The sequence below is a fragment of the Fukomys damarensis genome, unplaced genomic scaffold, assembly GCF_012274545.1.
Source record: "Fukomys damarensis isolate Sample0158 unplaced genomic scaffold, DMR_v1.0_HiC HiC_scaffold_23, whole genome shotgun sequence".
In the NCBI taxonomy this organism is placed as follows: domain Eukaryota; kingdom Metazoa; phylum Chordata; class Mammalia; order Rodentia; family Bathyergidae; genus Fukomys; species Fukomys damarensis.
In genome coordinates this window covers 62,181,965-62,200,686 of record NW_022900935.1, presented here as the reverse complement: position 1 = coordinate 62,200,686, position 18,722 = coordinate 62,181,965, and the positions used below count along the sequence as shown (strand labels likewise).

Here is an 18,722-nt window from a genome sequence, read left to right as displayed (position 1 = left end):
GGTGATAAGGGAGGAGCCAGGGGAAGGAGCGTGCTCTTCAAGTCGCACTCACAGGGGCCACCTCTAACCAGGGCCCTCCTATCTGCGCATTCACTGCTGGACTGATCAGTGGGAGCATCCACCGGTGAGTGGAGCCCTCCAAGATCAAGTCACCTGTCACTCAGGTGAGAACCTGGGAGGACATTTTAGATCTCCATTGTATCGGAGCCCAATTCAAAGAGGCCGTCCCAGCCGGGCATGGTGGTGCATGCCTGTAATCCCAGCACTCGGGAGGCTGAGGCAGGAGGATCGCTGTGAGTTCGAGACCAGCCTGGGCTACATAGTGAGTTCCAGGTCAGTCTCAACTACAGAGTGAGACCCTGTCTCAAAACAAAACCAAAAAAACAAACAAAGGGGCTGCCCTGAGGAAGGGAGAGTGCTGTGGGTGGCCAGAAGAGGATCCCTATAGAGGAAATGGCCGCTGCACCTTCCTCAAAGTAGGAGCTGCATGTCCAGAGACCACTGGGGTGTTGAAGCTGGAGCAGAACAGGCTGGAGCAGACGCAGGTGACAACAGCCGAGATGAGTTCAGGCCCTGTAGGGCCAAGGGGGCCACATGAGGACTCTGGATTTTACTCTGCAGAGCCGCAGCCTGGAGGGGCTGGGACAGGAGCGTGAAGACTGGGTGAGAGACAGTGAGGACACTAAGTTGGTAGAGATGGTGGATTCTGGGCACACAGTGAAAGTGCAGCGGGTGTCATTTGCTGCTGGATCGTTTGTGGAGTGCGGACCGAAGCAGCCGTTATTGTTGATCCTGAGGTTTGGGCTGAGTACTGGACTGTCACAGGAAGGGGACAGGGTGTGCCTCCCAGGGCAGGGAAGACCTCCAGAGAGGCCTCTTTGACAGGCACGATGGGAGGAAAGCAGGGATCCTTCCAGCCATATCAAGCCTGATCTGTGTATTGGACACTTGAGAGGAGACTGCTGTGGGGCAGGTGGAATTCTGGGGAGAGGTGAGGGTGGAGATAATAGGGGTTGTCACACAGTGGGCATTTTAAATTCTAAGACTGAAAAGCCTTCAGAGAGTGAGTGGAGCCAGAGAAGCCTGAGGACTGAGCCCCAGAGCCCAGCACCACACGAAGGTTGGAGAGATGCACAGGGAGCCAGAACAGACTTAGAAGCAATTTTCAGTAAAGCAGGACCAAGAGAGAGGGGCAGCACAGGCAAGACGAGAAACTGCCCCTAGAGAGAGGCACTGTCATCCGCATCCTAGGCTGCTGAGGGACCTCGTCAAACTGGACCAGAAGTTGACCATTGGCTTTTCAGTGTGGTGGACATGGGCACCTGGACCAACCTTGGCTTTGGGGGCTGGTGCCAAAGAAAGCTGATTAGGAGTGGGACTGAGAGAGAACAGGAGCAAAGGAATTGGGGCTGCAGAAGTAGACAGCTCATTCAGGAAGCTTTGCTCCAAGGAAAGCAAGGAATTGAGTTTGTAGGATGAAGGAACAGTAGGGCCAAGCAGGGGTTTCTTTTACTGCATAGAAATGACTATAGGCCATCTGCTTGCCGATGACCCTGGGGTGCAGGGGGCTAACTGCCAGAGCCGTGAGCACACATCTGTGAGAAGGGCTGAATTTCATGTGCAGCTGGGGTCATTGGTGACGTGTGGGAGCATAGAGAATTTTCCCCTGGAACAAGAGGGAAGGCAGCGTATAGTAGTAGAAGGTGGATGGCTGAGCCTGAACATTCTCTTCTATTCTCTGCAGAAGACAGGAAATGAAGCCATCACCCAAAGTGAGGATGACAGCAGACACATAGTAGGTTGAGGAAGAGTAAAATGGTCATTCAGAATGTGGAAGCTGAATGGCACCAAGGGGGGTCATGGATCCAGGGTGATTTTGTGGTTTCCTCTTTCAGTGCAGACCATGGAGTGAAGGCAGAGCTGGATCTTACCAGTTTTGCCAGGCAAATATACTAATGGGAGAGAGGGCCAAGTTCATGGAGGGAGAAGAATAATGACCTGACTGGTCTTTCAACTCACTCATCTGTTCATCTTCCATCTGTCCATTCACCCATTCATTAATCCAACCAGCCTATCCACCTAGCCATCCTTCTATTTATCCATTCATCTATCCATACCTATCCGTCTGCTCACCCACTGTCTTAGTTACTTTCCTTGTTGCTGAAACAAAACACCCAAAACCCAAAGTTAAAGGAAGAAAGATCTATTTTGGCTCACAGTCTGTAAAGGTTTCAGTCTACAGGCAGCTGGCTCCAAGGCAGGATAGCATGGCAGAGGGGATCTCAGAGGAGAAACAGTTCATGGTGGGCAGTAGGCAGGAAAGAAGTAAAGCAGCAAGCAACAAGTAGCAACACTCTTTCTGTCCCTTGTATCCCATCCAGGGTACCACTCACATCCAGGGTGAGACAGCCTTAATCCTTGCCAGCATCACATCCACAATCCCAGCAATCACACACCCTAGATCCAGCCACCTCCAAAAAGCTCCACCTATAACTGTTTGATGCTTTGGGGGAACACCTAGATACAAGCCCTAACTCCCACTCATCCATCATCCATCCATATATGTATCTATTCAGCCCCTCATTGGGGTTCCTCCAAGTGCAACAGGGTGCTGTACTGGGCATAAGAATGTGGAGACACAGTGTGAATGAGGCGACCCTGCTCTGGGAATTCACCATCCCCTGGAGAGCCAGGTGCTTTAAAAGGCTGTTCCAAAATGATGCCATCTGAAGCCCCACAGCCTGGCAGGGAACTCTTCAACTCATGCCTTCCAGCCCCAGCTCCTTGCTGACTCTGACCCCAGCAGACCTGGAAAGAAAAAAGAAAAGGAAGGGGCCAAACACAGGCTGTGCCCCCTCCATGAGCCAGGCACTCATGTGCTCTCTTGAGCTTTTTCATGGAGTCTGGCCCAGGGCTCTCTGCCTGGGCCACTTATCAGAACCTCCTGGGAAATGCAGGCTGCAAGTGGCCTCAGTTGCTTAGCTGGCACATTATCAAAGCTCATCAAATGGTTGGGAAGTGCAGCTGGCTTTCCACACTGCCCCCAGTGTGCATGGAGGTGTCACCAGACAAAGGTGTTGCGGGTCACCCCCAGACCTGCCGAGTCGCATTAGCTTGGTTTATTCTACATTCCTTTATCTGGGACATTGTAGTGACTATTTGCAGATGGAGAACCCTTTGCAGAAAGGATGGATGCTACCTGGGACCACCTGTTGGCTCATCCCTGTGCATTCTAGGGTCTAGATGCTGTCATTCTCTTACCTCACAGGACTCTCCCAGGCAGGGCCAGTCTGTGTGGAGGTACAGCCAAGTGGGTTTGGGACCCAGGCCACCTGCACTACTCTCCTGGCTCCTGTACCAACCTGGCAAGTCCCAGAGTATCTGAATCTCAGTGTCTACCATGTGGGATTCAGGAGGATTAAATGAGTATCTGTAAAAGCAAAGAACACTGTGTGCTCAAATGTATAGTGTCCCTAAAATGTCCCCATCTGACAGGGCCTCTTGCCTACCTCAGGCCCTTTCAGATCTGACGCACACTGCTGGAAGGTCCCTGACTGTGCCCTTTGGCTTTGGGCTCTGGGATGCAGCCCTATGGATCCTTACCCAACACAGTGGGTGTGATTGGCAGCTGTCACTCAGCCCCAAATGGGACCCAGGGAGGGGTCTTTGGGGAGAGTTGAGAGTGCAGCAAGAAGGAAGCAGGTGGGCAGGTAGCCCACCCTTTCTCAGGTCTTGGAGGAGTGCGGACAGGGGAGCTGGGAAGATGGTGTAGTCCGTGGTGGGTTAATCAAATACTTATCAGCAAATTGATCTTTCCCCATGACTGCCAAGGCCCACTGATCGCCCTCCCCTTGTCACCAGGTGCTATGTCTACGTGTCCTCATCCCTCCCATCACGTGCGCCACCCCAAGTGCTAGGCGCCCCCCACCCCTGCGTGGCCCCCCGTCCTGTGTTCCTCTCCCCCACTCTAGGTCCCCCCTTCCCCTTTTGGACCCCAGCAGGTCTGCTGACAGTGGGTGATGTAGCTTCCTGGGCTACTGTGGACCAATGAAACAAAGACCTCCAGCAAGGCAAGGAGGTGTCCCTCGCAGCCCAAGTGTTGCCCTAGTTTCAGGCTCACTGCAGAGAGGATGGGACCAGCAGCTGTGCAGAGGAGGAGGCAGGAGGAAGAGAGAGAGAGGGCTTCTGCACCTGAAGCTTCCCACTCGGTGACAGCTCCACTGCACAGCCCAGTGTGAGTGGCCCCAGGGGCTGTGGAGAGCAGGCAGCCATAGGCTTCTGAGCAGATCCCACTCATGCACGTGGCCCTGTGGCAGCCAGGCCTTCGGAGGACTTGGTGCCTTCGCGGGTGCCAGGAAGAGTCGGTTACCTTCTGAGTGAAGGGTTTGGGGAGTACAGGGCCAGGCATGTTCTCCAGAGGGCAAAGATGGACCAGGACACGGGACATTAAAGTGTGCGGGGCTGGCCCATGAGGGGGGCATCGTGGGTGTGAGGGGTTCCCCATTGGCAGGAAAGCCACTCGGCCTGCAGCTGGAGGTGTCAGAAGGACAGCAGTAGGAGGGCAGCCGGCCTCACGCCCGCATCTAGCAGGTGCTCACTAACTGTGTACTGGGAATGAGGTGTGCTGGTCCCAGGCAGCCCAAGGACACAGTGAGGGGTGGGGGGCTACATACCGGTCCTCACCTTAGCAAAACCACGAGGACATGACCCCCAGCCATGTCAGACCCACCCTCGTCTGGGCAGGGGCCTTGCCTTGGCAGCTGCTCCAATGGGGAATGGCAGGTGATGGGATTCTCACCACACGCCCTGCGAGTGCATCTCACCTGCTCAGGTCCTGAGCATGTCTGCAGGGAAGATGGGAGTGAGTGAGTAGCTGGAGTCCCCTCCCCTCCACTGCCACCCTGAGAGTGAGCAGCCCCGGGCTCCTCTGGGCAACTCAGTACCCCCAGGTCAGTGGCCTCACGAGCACCCAGAAGGCCTAGGTGGGACGAGGGATCGGCACCACCAACTCCCCAGTGTGCACATAGTGGATCTGGGCACCCCACTTCAACAAGCACTGCTCTGATGCCCTGCAGGGGCCACACCAAGAGTCCTGGCCTCTCAAAGCCCCAGGGAGCAGCTGCGCTCAGTGATGAGAGAGTTGTGTCCTTCCCTGGGCAGCAGGCCTTCGAGAGAGTGAGGCGGGGTCTCTGCCGGCTGTAGGGAGATCTGAAGACTGGGGCAGGACCTTCCGGGCCCTGCGACACTGTTGTTTCGGCTTCTGCACAGTGAGCTCCGAGGGAGCCCAAGGTGGCTGTGACACCTCCCACCCTGCTTTCAGCAGGAAACCCAGGGCTTGAATGAGGTCAGAGACGGGCGATAACGGCCCCATCCTGTGCTGGGCGATCAGTGCTGCTATCCTGGTGATGGTGGTTTGGGGGGCACAACTGTCAGGGCACCAGGTAGAAGGTATGGAGGAGTGTGGTTATATCTCACAACTGCATGTGGGTCTACAGTTACACAGTATAAAGTGATCCGTTTTTAAAACTTAGAGGTGTTTTGTTAAAAAAAAGTAAAATAACCTCAAGTCAAATAGCCAGGTCTAATAAACACAAGTGGGTTCGCACCCAGGGGGTCTCTTCGGACCTAAGCTGGGTGCTCATCCCAGCACCTCCTACTTACCAGAGCTGGTGTCCCTCCTCGGAGAGCCCCAAGAGGGGGCCTGGAAAATGTGCCTAAAAGTACTGTGCCTACCCACGGGAGCTCTGGGAAGTGTGACCCGCAGACTGTGGGAAGGGAAGGATCCTAACGTGGCCTTGCTCTCTCCCTCCACAGGGCAATCAGGACGCCACGGCTCCGCCTGAGGCCATGGCCCAGCCCTACCCCCCTGCCCAGTACCCGCCTCCGCCCCAGAACGGCATCCCCACCGAGTACGTCCCGCCCCCACCGCACCCCACGCAGGACTACTCGGGCCAGACCCCCGTCCCTCCAGAGCACGGCATGACCCTATACACACCAGCACAGACCCATCCGGAGCAGCCGGGCGCCGAGGCCAGCACGCAACCCATCGCCGGGACCCAGACAGTGCCGGTAAGGGGCCCTGCCCTCCCCTAAGGGCGGAGCGTCCGGGAGGGGGCGCTCAGAAGGGCCTCTGTGGATGGGTAGCAGCTCTGGTCCCGGTCCCGGTCCCGGTCTCAGGGTCTTCACCCAGCGTCCCGGATCGTGCACTCATCTCCGCTCCCCGAGCACCCTGTGGAAAGGGGTGCACTGGGGTGGGGCGTGACCCTGCCTGCCATTCTGGCCTCGGGCAGACTCTGACCTCATCTGGGAGGTGGGGCGCGTGCCCTCCGTTTGCAGGCCTGTGACCTGTTAATGGAAGGCAGGGGAGCTGGGGAGGCCGTGGCTCGGCCCCGGGTGGAGTGGGTGGTGGGGAGGCAGCCCAGCTGTCTCGAGTTGCAGTCCCTCCTATCATTTCTAATCACTTGTAATCTACCTGCTTGGCTGCCCTCCAATCAGATAGCTTCAATTATGTGGTTGTAATGCAGCTCAGAGGCGAAAGTGCTGAGCCCTGCACGTCTCAGGTTTCCTGATGGAGAAGGGAGCTGGTGGGGAGCAGCTCCCTGCCTGGGTGGGCTGTCTGCCCCAAGAGCGAGAGTGGGCCGCTGCTCAGCCCAGCCTCCACCCCACTGCCCACTGCCACCGTGCCACCTGCTCCTCCCCGGGCCTCTCCCAGCCCTGCTCCGGGACTTTGGATGCTCCCCACATCCCTGCTGGCTCTGTCCCAGCATCTGGCCGAGCTGGCTGGTGGGGACTGGGCTGGAGGCCAGCACTCTACTCCTGGAGAGACCCCCGGCTGTGCTTCCTCAGCCACCCCCAATCCAGGGTGGATCCAGGGGTTCCCCTCCCCTCTCCGCAGTCGCCCCGTCTGTCTGGAGAGCCCACCCAGTTGCCCGTGGGCAGGACCCAGCCTCATCTGGCCCAGCCAGTGTCCTTCCTCTTGCAAAGGACTGCCAGCCTGAGTCCACTCGGAAGCTGTCAGAAGCTCCCATCCCTCCCACCCGCATCATCGTACAGATGTCTCCAAGGGGCCCCTCCGGGGTTCCTGCAGCCATGGACCATAGATGCACAAGGCCAGACCCAGGGACCTTAGAACTGGGAGCCAGACCACCTTCCCCAGGTACCCTGTCTCGGATCATGAAACTCACAATGTTTGTGTGCACAGAATAGACAGAGGTGTGACCCCTGGCGCCAGAGAAGCCTGGGTCTCCTCTGAGGGACTAGGGCAGGCAAGACCCCGCTAGTCCAGCCTCTGACAGCCTCCTTAGGAACAAATGGCGTTTCAAGGTGAGCGGGGGGCTTTGCCTGGAAGAACGCAGAAGGCAAGATAGTCGGATTCACTGATGACACGGGGTGAGGGCTGACGGCTCACAGCTGAGCAGGACAGATGAGCATCCGGCCATGGACACCCTGGGACCTGCATGGAGTCCTCTTATCATCCTGCATCTACCCAGATGGGTGCTGCATACCACTGCCTGCCAGGCACTAAGTCAGCTCTTGAGGTGCAGAGAGAAGTGGCCAGCTCTGCCTTCTGGTTCCTGCTGGTTAATAACAGAAGCATCGCATGGGTGGCCCTGGAGGATCCTGAGCAAGTGTCCCTGCACATCCTGAGGAACACACGGCCAGAGGCATTGGGGCCTGGATGCACCGGCAGCCTGACCTTGCTCCCACAGGCTGGTCCTCAGATCCCACACAGGGGTCAGGGCCCTGCTACAGAGAAGAGACAGTTGTTCTTGGTGGCCTGGAGCTACATGCAGGCTGTGGGTGGAAGGTTCTGGGCCGGCGCTAGTGAGAAGACCTTGACATCAGGACTGCCCTGCAGAGACCTGGTGCATCTAGAGATCTCTCTGACCTTGAGGCACCTGTTCGGGCAGAGCCTTCCCACCTTGAGAGGGAGTTGGAAAGGAAGATGTTCTAAGATTCCCGGAGCCACTTTCCTTCCGGTGTGCTGGGTCAGGTGTCACCGTCCTGTCCTTGCAGACATTAAGAGGGTTCTTTCAGCTCACTCAGCCCCCTCTTGGACCTTCCCAGAGTAGCCAGGGGTTAGGAGCAGAGGGCACTCGGGTGGCAGGCAGGTGGCCTCTGCGCTGTGGTCTAGACCTGGCTTCCCCCACCTGGGTCAGGGGTCCACTGATCTCCCAGGGTGCAGCCACCAAGTGCCCACAACACGCGCACACACAAAGTCCCTTTAGGGGGCCCCTCTGACACCTGCTATTAGCACTAGATCAGGGCACGAAGCCTCCATGTTTCCACTGCTGCAAAGGCCCTGCAGCCTTCCTGTCCTCTCCACGGGATTTTCTTCTGCTGGTAAGCACAGCTGCCTGGCAGGAGCTGTGGCCAGGACCAGCAGGGAGGGAACCCAAGGCCAGTGCAGTTCCACCCTCAGCCTCCCTCTCATAGCACACAGTCGGCCTCTGCAAGGCTGGCCCTGCCTGGCCCAGGGTGACACCAGTGGCCTGGCCTGGGCTTGAGCCTGAGGCTGATGGATGGGAAGGAGTGGTAGCCCCACAGCCCACACATCCTCTCCTGCCTCACCCCTAGACAGCACCCCCAAAACACACACTGGGCTCCAGCTCAGAAAAGGACTTTCCTGGGATTTCTGGATCCACTGGGCTTTTTGTCCTCCTGCCTCAGGAGCGTTTCCAGCTGATAATCAGGAGGAATCCTGTTCCAGCCAGTTTAGGTTCCCTCCTGACATCCCACCGCCAGGGAAAGATGCCTAAGGTTGCTGAGTAAAAGGCAGGGATCCTCAGAAAGGTGGCACCAAATCATGCCATGGTCACTCAGCCATGGTGTCCGAGGCTGCAAGGGTGGAGGTGGGGATGTGGCGCATCAGCCTCAGATGCCTCGGGTGTGTTCAGTCGCCAGCAAGATGCTGAAAGTAGCCTGTCTGTCGTTCACAATCCAAGTAGCCCCAGGAGGGGCTGTCCAGAGCGCTGGTTCCAGCAGGGGGAGCCAGAGAGCTGCCAGAATGATCCACTTTGGCTACCAGAACTGACAGCTGGGCCATCGGTGGTCCTTGGAGGAATAGGATGAGCAGAGATGGGGCTGCAGAGCGTCCAGTTGGTGATGCAGAGTGCATCACCAGCAAAGATTGGCTCTGGCCTGGCCACATACATGGTCACCTGCCTGCTTCCCAAGGCCCACTTGGACCCCCTCCACCCGCTGACCCTTCACCTCTCTGTGCTGAGCTGGGCGCAGGTGCAGGAGATGCAGGCTCCTCTGCAGGTGGGTGATGCCCTGGGCATCTGGACCTGCCCAGGCCCTCCAGGAGCTGGCCGCTGACTTGCATGGTGGGAGGGCTGCAGTGGCTGGGTGGAGACACCAGAGCCTAGCCACCAGGACTGGCAGGGGAGGGAGGGAGTTTCCCTACAGTTGGTGTTTCCTTTTTCTCTGTATTTGAAATCTGGAAGAAGGGAAGATTGCTTTTTCTGAAAAAAAAAAAAAAAAAAAAGGACAGAAAGCCCCTTGGAAAAGAAAGGCGGCGGGCAGTGGAGGTGCCTGGACTGCTGGGGTAGATGGTGGGCAGGTCTGCATCTCCGCTCAGGGGCAACGGGATGCAGTTTGCTCTGGGGCTTCTCAGCACATCTTACAAGTTTACAGTCACTGAACCCATTTATCTGCCTTTGTCCCCTGCTGGACCAGGGGCAGAGGAGGCACGGGCATTCTTCCTTCCTGTGTCCTAGCCCCTTGTGGCTCAGCCCACACATGCCCCTCACCCTTTTCTTTCACCCGCCCCCTGGCTGAGCCCCTTTAGGGTCTTTAAAGTGGGATGTGGGGCGCCCCAACTTTATCGATGCCATCCCATGACTGTCTTCCTGTTGGCCCCTCTGCCAAGGTTCCCTGGGCTCCTCCAGGTGGCCACCTGGCTGTGATGACCACTGCCCTCTGGTGATCAAAAGCCAGTACTGCATGCCCCATACCAGGCCCGATTCCCAGTCCAGACTGATTCCATTAGACACCTGTAACCAAGAGCAGCCAAGCACACAGGGAAAGCACTGGAAAGGGTGAGGATCACTGCCTGGATTCCACAGGAGAGAAAGGAGCTGTACCTGCCATGGCAAGGCAGTGGAGCTAAGACCTGTGCAAGGACCTAGGATGCTTGGACAGTTTTTTCTTGGTGCAAGAATGTGATTAACCCTCTGGAGTCTAGCACAGGCCTGCTTTCTGGAACAAGGACTGGGACTAAAAAGGATGGCAGCTGAACCTAGAGGCTACTGGGCCTCTCCAGGCCCCAGGTGTGGATGGAGGAGCCCCTAGTGTGTCCTGTGGAGCCATAGCACTCTCCATCAGAGGTGAGGATCTGATGCCAGCCAGACTACGGCTCTCTAGAGGCCCCCACCAGCAAGCAGATCTACCACCCGTGCTTTTCCTGCCTGAGCCCAGTCCCCCTTGCTGGGCTACCGCAGTGGCGCTTTGTTTAAAGAACAGTTGTCAGACTTGGCCGGACATGCTTAGGATGGTCAGCTTGTCAAGACCGACCATGTAATGCTGTAAGCGATACAAGGACAGCCTGAGCCCACCTTCCAGCACAGAAAAGCAGCATTACATCTGAGGACATTTGAGCAGGAAGCTCTATACTCCTCCAGGCCACCCAACCCCTGTGCCTAGTCACCACCTGGGTTGTCATCAGGCTTCAGCAAGCCCATGGGGTGGTAGCTTTTTTGGTCGCCTAGGGGCAGCAGAAGCCTGATAAGAGGCCTCCAGAAAGGACAGAGAGAACTGGATGGCCACTCCAGCTGGAGTCCAGAGACCAGCCTCTTCCATTAGCCACAGTGTGGCCTGGGAAAGACTCTGCCCCGTGGGCTCCATTCCTACAGCTGCAGAATAAGGCGTTGAGCATGGTGACCTTGGGCTGCACCTCACTGTCCCGAGTGAGATTTAGCCATCATTGCTCCTGCTGCTATAGGCAGTGAACAGCACACACACACACACACACACACACACACACACACAAAACTATGCAAACCAGGCCCTTTCTGGACACCGTGGTGATTGTTCCTGTGTCTCTTAACTCAGCTTTTTCCTATTCCTGGGACCTCTCGCTGTATGCCTCTGCTCCTGGGACCATACAAGAGACCACAAGCCACCAGCACCTTGGTTTGTCTCAGTTCCAGCACAGGGACCCTAACTGCCCCATCTCAGCTCCAGAATGGCTCAGGATGGCTGGAGCCAGATACCGCCTCCTCCCAGTGTCTTAGAAGCAGCCTCAGGATAAGGGCTCGAGTGTGAGCGGTGTGTTGGGGGGTTTATTCCTCCCACCCAGAGGGCCAGCAGGGAATCAGGGCGGGAAGGGAAGGAAGCTGACAGAAAGTGTGTTCATGGCAGCTAAGCTCAGCACCACTGGGGGATCTAGGGACAGTGACCCCTCTCAAAGGAGTGCCCTCTGCTGTGCTGAAGACCTCTCTGGACCCTACTCAGTATGGGCCACTGCCCGGCCGGCAGGCTAAGCAGGAGAAAATGTGCAGGCCGGCTGGCGACCCGTGCTCTGGGTGCGGCCTCAAGCCTGTACATGAGCTCCCCAGCCACCTCGATCCACCATCCATTCGCAACCGGGACCGAGCCAGGACCGCCGGAGACGTCCACCAGAGGCTCAGCCTCCTCACCAGGGCCTGTGCAGGGTGTGCAAGTGCACGGCAGCTCTGTTCTCTGTAACCCAGGTCCTTCAGGGGCCATCCTTCAGCCAGTGTTTGGGTCTAAGTGAAGATGGCCTTTACAGGACTGACCTTGGCCGCCCAGAGCCTGGAGTGCGGCCGCAAAATTAGAGTAAGAAGCCTCCGCTGTGGATGGTCGTGGGGGACAGGCATCCTGTAGATATGTGTGCCCAAGAGGCCCATCCCAAAGTCTGTCTGGTCCTGACACCAGAATGGCTGCTGGGTCCTGGAACCTCCTTGAGCACAACAGTAATCACTGAGGCTGATACCTCCGTGGATGGGCCTGAGTGAGGCAGCGCAGAGCAGACCCAGCACGGAGTGAGCACTGGGGTGGCAGCGGGATGGCCTCACTGGTACCTCTTGGGCAAAGCTCGGAGCTGGCACCTCAGAGGCCGGATTGCAAACCTTGTGAGCGTTGTCAGCACCGATTTGAATGCGGAGACCTGTGGTGGAGGGGATGGGTGGGCTCCGGCCATCTGGAGGTGGCCCCACAGCCTGACCTCTCCCCACAGCAGACAGATGAGGCGGCACAGACGGACAGCCAGCCACTCCACCCCTCCGACCCCACGGAGAAGCAGCAGCCCAAGCGGCTACACGTCTCCAACATCCCCTTCCGGTTCAGGGACCCCGACCTACGGCAAATGTTCGGGGTGAGTGTGCTCGGGCTGGCCAGTCCCTGCCCACACCCGTGACTCCCTGGGGACCCTGTGGGGTAAGGCAGGAGGTCTGTTGTGGCAGCCCCACTCCCTGGGCAGAAACCCCCCACACCTTGTGTCCTCTGTCCTCCAGGGCTTCCTAGAGTCCACTGGGTTATCAGTCTCTGCTTACTGTTTTCTGACTCCTGACCCCTGACCCCTGCAGAGGACACTGGAGGACACATAGCCTTCTGTGTGCCTGGGGACCAGTCATCCCCCTGTGTGGGCCTGAGTCCTCCTGGTCCCCAGGTGAGGTGACCTAGAAATGCACAGTTGTCTTGAAGCAAGTGAGGATTCCCTACATGAATCTCGAGTCTGTTTCGATTTTGCACCCTGGGTTCCAGTAGTTGCAGGCCGCCGTGAGAACGTGCGGGGCTGCCCCTGAGTTCTGTCCCCAGACTGGAGCACCTGGAAGGTGCGAACACCCATGGTGCTGGGGCTGCGGTGGAGAAACGGGCTGGGTGTAGTGCAGCCTGGCCTGTGTCTCTTGCCCACCACTGTACCGCCCCCACCTCTGCCACACAGTGGGGCAGCTCTGAGCCCCAGCCAGCCTCTCAGGCTCATCCCACACAGCTGGAACTTGTCAGGGAAACAGGGTGCAGCAGCCCAAGATGGACAGTCCCAGCACCCATCCCTAGGCTAGCCCCAGCAGAAATGCACTCCCCGTCCCGGGGGTCGGGTCCTTGGGTCTGGAGCTCAGACTCACCACAGAGCTGGCATGATTGAGTCATCAGCGGAAAAGGCTGTGTCCCCTCAGCCCCGTGGGTTCAGGTGCACCAGACCTTTCTGACCCACTCCCCTTTCGGTGGCAGTGTGTGGTGGGCCTGCTCCCTGGGTCCACGGGCGGGGGGCAGGCCCCAGCCTACATCAGGTCCTGGGGTCGTAGAATGGGAGGGCAGGTCCCCCTTTCCAGAGCCTGGCAGATTGGGATTCTGTTGCTGCCAGCTCCCTAGGCCTCGAGTCCCCACTTCTCCTGCCTCCGGGGGTGGCTGGTGCAGGAGCTTCAGATCAGGGCCCTGAGGACTTCACAGGTGGTTTTCAGGACCCTGGCTCTCAGATTCGCAGCCTCACACTACCCTGAGACAGGAAGCGGGTACCCGGACTGTGTCGCCCATCCTGAAAAGGCCTGGGTTCTGGACACTGCGGCCTGTACCCCGCGCACAGCTGGCCACACCCAGCACACAGGATGGGTGGTGCAGGCCCACGGTGCCTCTCTCATCCTCATCCCTCTGCTCGGCCCCTCCCCACCTACCTTCTCCTGGCTGGATCTCTCTTCCTCCCACTGAAGGGAAGCCTGAAGGTCCCCATTTCCCAGTCCCGGCTCGTGCCACTCCATATCCCTTGGAGAAGGTGTGCATGTGGGTGGCAGCCCATCCCCACTGTGGCTGGGGGAGGACGACCCGGTTATACAGTACCCACTCCATCCCCAGTCCGGCCGGCAGATGTGCCAGGGCCCAGGCAGGACACACTCCCTAAGGAGGACCCAGAGGTCCATGCCAGGTGACGAAGGCGGGAGTAGGGCATCCCAGGGCTCTCATCCCCACTCCTGGGGCACCAAGACCACCACAAGGGGCAGACTGGCCGCCTTCTGATGCACCTTTTCCTGTCTCCCACCCTCCTCTCTGTCTCTGTCTTTGCAGCAATTTGGAAAGATTTTAGACGTGGAGATCATTTTTAACGAGCGGGGCTCCAAGGTGGGTGCCGCGCAGAGGCTGCCACCGTTTCCGGCTGTAGGTCCTGCCAGGCTAACGTGTGACATGTGCGTTTCCTTCCTGGAGAGCTTCGTGCCCGAGGACCCCTGAGCAACACGGGTGCTTGTACTCCCCGCTCTCTCACCCCACCCCAGCTGTCTGTGTTGTTGCTGCCACACTGCTGCTTCTCTCTGAGCTGCCGGGACCTCTTGCCTGCACTCCAGAGCCCCATCCTGGGCCTGGGACCCTGCCTGTTCACTCACCCCCAGGCCCTCGGGTGCCCTTAGACTTGGCCTGCAGGCTTTGGGGAGGGGCTGCGGGGTGCCCAGCAGACCCGCTCCCCGTCCAGGAGAGCGAGACCCCAGCTGCTGGGGCGGAGGCAGGTGGGGCTGTGTCCCCTGGACCTCCTGAAGCCCAGCCTCAGCCCCTAAGCAGGTTAGCATCTCTGCAGCTCTGGCCTGTCCCTCCGAGCTGCCAGCTGTCAGCTCAGGTTGGGCTTGGGAGGCCGGCAGCTGCCCACCCTGGGGCCCACACCCTGTGCACCCTGCCGGTAGCACCAGAAGGCCTCTGGGCTGCCTGAGCCTCTCCTCGGAGCCCCCTGACTCGGCCCCTTCTCTCTCTCCCTCTGTCTCTCTCCTTCCCTGTCCCCATGGCCCTGCCCTACCCCCCCATTCCCCTGCTGCCCCTTTTTCTCAACCTATCTTCTCTCCGTGTCTGTCCTCCTCTGCTCGCAGGGTTTTGGGTTTGTAACTTTTGAAACTAGCTCAGATGCTGACCGAGCCCGGGAGAAGCTGAATGGGACGATCGTAGAGGGACGGAAAATTGAGGTGCTCAGATAAGTGTGCGGCGGCAGGGAGGACCTGGACAACACCTGCCCCGTCCTCCTCCCTGGGTCCCCCTCCAGCCTAGCACTGTCTGCCCTGCAGAAAGCCCCACCAGGGTCCTCCATGAGGGAGGAAAGCTCATGTCAAGGCCAGACCCTGCCCTCCCACCACGGGGCTGTCTCTGTCTGAGCGCGTTGCTTCCCGCTAAGCTCAAGCTCACCCAGGGGTCCCTCCACTCTCCCCACCTTCTACCTCTTCCTGGAAGAGCCCTTCCCCACCCAGGGGCCCTCAAAACTGTGCTCCGGGCTTTGGCAACATCAAGGACTACAGCCAGCCTGCCCGGCCCACCCCAGGCGGGAGCCGTGAATCCCTTCTTCACCAGGAGCAGCGGCTGCCCGCCCCTCCGCTCTGCCTAACAATGTGCCCATGGTCCCCTTCTCTTCTGTGCCAGCTTTGGCGGAAGCAGAGGCAGCACCCAGCGGCCACAAGGGCAGCAGGCAGAGGAGCCTGGGCCTCCTGGCCCCCTCCTGCCTCATGTCGTGACTCTGGTGCTGCAGCTCTGTACCCAGAGCTGGTCCCATAACAGCAGGGCTGAGAAAGGGGCAGAAGGGCCCACAGCTCAGGGGGAGCCCGTGGGGCATGTGGCTGGAGGGTTCGGAAGCTAGAGGCACTGGCCTGTTCTGGTGCCCGTGGTCTCCGGACCCAGTGCTCAAGTCCCACCTGCCCTCTTCCCAACTCCCTTCCACATCGGCCGCTCGTTTTGTGTTCCCTCGGGCAGGTGTGGGATGTACAGGTGTGGCGTGGGACCCAGCCCCTTGGCCCTGCCCATCTAAAGCACCCACCCACCTTGCCCCCAGGATGTACAGACCCATCAGCAAGCTTCCAGCTCTGCAGAACAGCAGAGGGTCCCCACCAGGAAAGGGGTACTTGCATAGGGCTGGGGAGTGGCCCCCTTGGGCACACAACTAGGAGGGCCTTGGCAGCTGCAGGAGGAGAGACCATCTCCGGGGTCAGCCTGGCAGCCCATCGCAAGCTTCTCCACAGGTCTGGGGTGCCCGAGGGGCTGGGCTAGGTTTGTTGGAACTGCTCTAGGCACAAGCCAGTGTGTCTGAGCCAGGGGCCCTGGGACAGGCCGCACGGCAGCTTAGGTGCCCCCGCAGGCCTCCTCCCAGCCCCAGCCCCCTCCCTAGAGGCCATAGGGAAGCAGGAGCAGGCCGGGCAAGACCCTTCACCTTCTGTCTCCCCATCTCTGGACAGGTCAACAATGCTACGGCCCGAGTCATGACCAACAAGAAGACCGGAAACCCCTACACCAATGGTAAGAGGCCCAGAACACCCAGAGCCCCAGGGCCAGGTAGGTGCTGCCCTCCCGGTGCCCCAGCTGTCGTGCTTCTGTCCCGAAGAAGGGGCTGGTCAGCGTCCTCACAGCTGGTATCTCCCGTTGGAGGCCCCTGGGTTTTCCCAAGTACCCACAGCACTCAGAGGCCATGCATACAGACTTCCGGTGGAGCAAAACCGTGGTGACTTCCTGGGTGACTGCTTCTGTGCTCCCAGGGATTCGTGCTTACAGGATGCTGTGGTCAGACCAGCTGCCCTGACTCCTATGCATATGCTTGGGAAGGGCCAGGAAGGGGACTAGAGGGCCTTGGACAAGCTTGCAGACCTCTCCAGGCTCCAGGCTTTTCATGGACAAGACAGGATAGTGACATACACTCAATCGCCCTGGGGCTGATGGCCTAGGGCATGGGGTGGAGGTCCTTCATGTTTTGATGCTGAGGAGAACAGCCATGTCCTTTGGGCTTTGGAAGCCTTTTACATGGGTGAGATGCCCAGGTTGAGCCCTGCTGGATGGTAACGTGGTTAAACTGTGGCTAGCAGTGCAGTGTAGATGGCACAGGTCTCCCTGGAGCAAGCCGTCCCTGTGTGGGGATGGAGTTCGCCGTATCAGTCGCCCTCTCCTGGAGTCAGGTGACTGGCCATGCGGGAAGCCTGTGGTAGGACACGGGCAGATCTGTCCCATGTCCCATGCAGCATGATCTGATCTCCTTGAGGCTCAGGTCCTAGGGTGGATTTAGGGCTCTGACCAGGCCCAATTTAGAGTTGAATACTCCTGCCCTGCTCTAGTGAGGACCCAAATCTCTAGTTTTAAGAACTCGGGGGTACCCCCACTTTGCTATAGTACAGCGTCCACCCTAGCCATAATTCCTGTGAACTGGCTTCTGGCACAAGAAATAAAAGCAACACACATACTGTTTTAGATGGACAAGAAAAGGAAGGATTTAGGGGTGGGCATGATAGGAAGCCCTCATGAGTAGAAGTCTTGCCATTAGTCCCAGAGACCATGACCGGGGATGTAGTTGACCCCACAGCCACCCAGAAAGAGCCGCTTCCAAGCCATCATGTCCTCAAATTCATATATATTAAACGTGGCAAAACCCTTCTTTGAGATATAGGTCTGTGGCAGCCAGAGAACTTGAATGTGGCCTGGCGTGGGCCCTCTGGCACATGCTCCTGTTCTGCATCTTGATGCGGATGGACATGCTCTGGGTAGCCATGGGCACTGTGCCCTGGGCTTTCCAAAGCCACATCAAATAGTCGTCTAAAGCCTAGACTGGGGCAGCACCAAGGCAGAGACGTGGACGTCCGTCCACTGGAACGTGTGTCCCCATGGTCCCTTGGTTTAACCCTTCCAAGCGACAGCTGCATATACTACTGAGGGGGCTGCTACTTGCAGTCACTGCATCTACTGCCCACCGGGGAAGGAGCTGGTTGGTTTAACTGGCTGCAGAGTGGTAGACATATCCACAGGGTTAGGGTGACGGAGGGGCTAAGACACCACCGGAACCTCTGCCCACTCTGCACTCAAGATCCCCCTGTTGCTAGGCACGGTGGGACAAGCTTGTAACCAAAGCTACTCAGGAGGCTGAGGCAGGTCGGTTACAAGTTCAGGGCCAGCATGGGTCATTTAGTGAGAACCTGCTCTAAATGTGTAAAAAAAAAAAATGAGGGAGAGGGCAGAGCTGGACACAGCATCCTGGACACCTCCCACCCACCACTCTGCGGGGGGCTGACAGTATCTGGGCTTGGGGCTCCCACGTGGAGTTCCCTGCTGAGGTCCATGCCGCCCTCCCCAGGAGAGATCTTGCCAGATAGCCAGTGGATCCAGGCCCCCCTTTCTCCTCACACAAGGCGTTGGGCCTGCAAACCATGCTGCACAGATAAGACCCGAGCAGGTGAGGCAGGGACAGTGGCCTGGACGGTAGCCCTCCTCTGGCCCGAGCCCACTCAGAGCCACCTTTTTGGGCCTCTAGGTGGAGTCAGATCTTTGCTCCTGGATCCCCAGGGGGAGAAGACTGACCCACCTACAGGAAGAGAAAGCAACAAGCAGATAGATTTCCAGATGGGACCTAGGAAGGCTGCAGTTCAAGCTCCTTCATGACCCAAGGTCCTGCACTGCCCCCATAAGCCTCCACCTCACCATCCGTAAAATGGGGAGAGAGTGATGCCTCCCTGTTGATGGCAAACACCCCAGAGGTTTAGTGCCCCAGAACTGTTAATGGTCATCATTTTTGTCCCTGACCGTTGCCCTCCCCCCACCTCCTCCAGGCCCAGCATCCCTGCCGGTGAGAGGCTAGAGAGCAGAGTGAGAGGCCTTCACTCTGGGGGAGGGAGCCCCTGGGGGCTGAAACGGGGTGGAGAAGCCCCTGAGACACGATCCCTCATCCCAGCTGTAACCCGAGTCGAGTCAGTAGACAGCTTTCCTCTTCCCCTTACACCTCAAGCTTCAGGACTGGGGGGGGGGTGCCTAATTTCTTTCACAAG

General features: G+C 58.4%; 1 protein-coding gene and 1 non-coding gene across 2 annotated transcripts in view; one reads left to right on the top strand and one right to left on the bottom strand.

The window, feature by feature from the left end:
• Nucleotides 1-18,722, top strand: part of Rbfox3 (RNA binding fox-1 homolog 3) — a 287,546-nt gene that overhangs the window by 263,778 nt on the left and 5,046 nt on the right. The window contains exons 3-8 of the mRNA XM_010618534.1: nt 5,815-6,069; nt 12,203-12,340; nt 14,026-14,079; nt 14,811-14,903; nt 16,158-16,254; nt 16,709-16,720. Coding sequence (XP_010616836.1) covers nt 5,848-6,069; nt 12,203-12,340; nt 14,026-14,079; nt 14,811-14,903; nt 16,158-16,254; nt 16,709-16,720 — 616 coding nt within the window. The 5' untranslated portion in view covers nt 5,815-5,847. The remainder of the gene's footprint in view (nt 1-5,814; nt 6,070-12,202; nt 12,341-14,025; nt 14,080-14,810; nt 14,904-16,157; nt 16,255-16,708; nt 16,721-18,722) is intronic.
• On the bottom strand, nt 17,558-17,688 carry LOC117287410. The gene has a single exon (XR_004518726.1). It is a non-coding gene; the product is annotated as a small nucleolar RNA SNORA70 (small nucleolar RNA).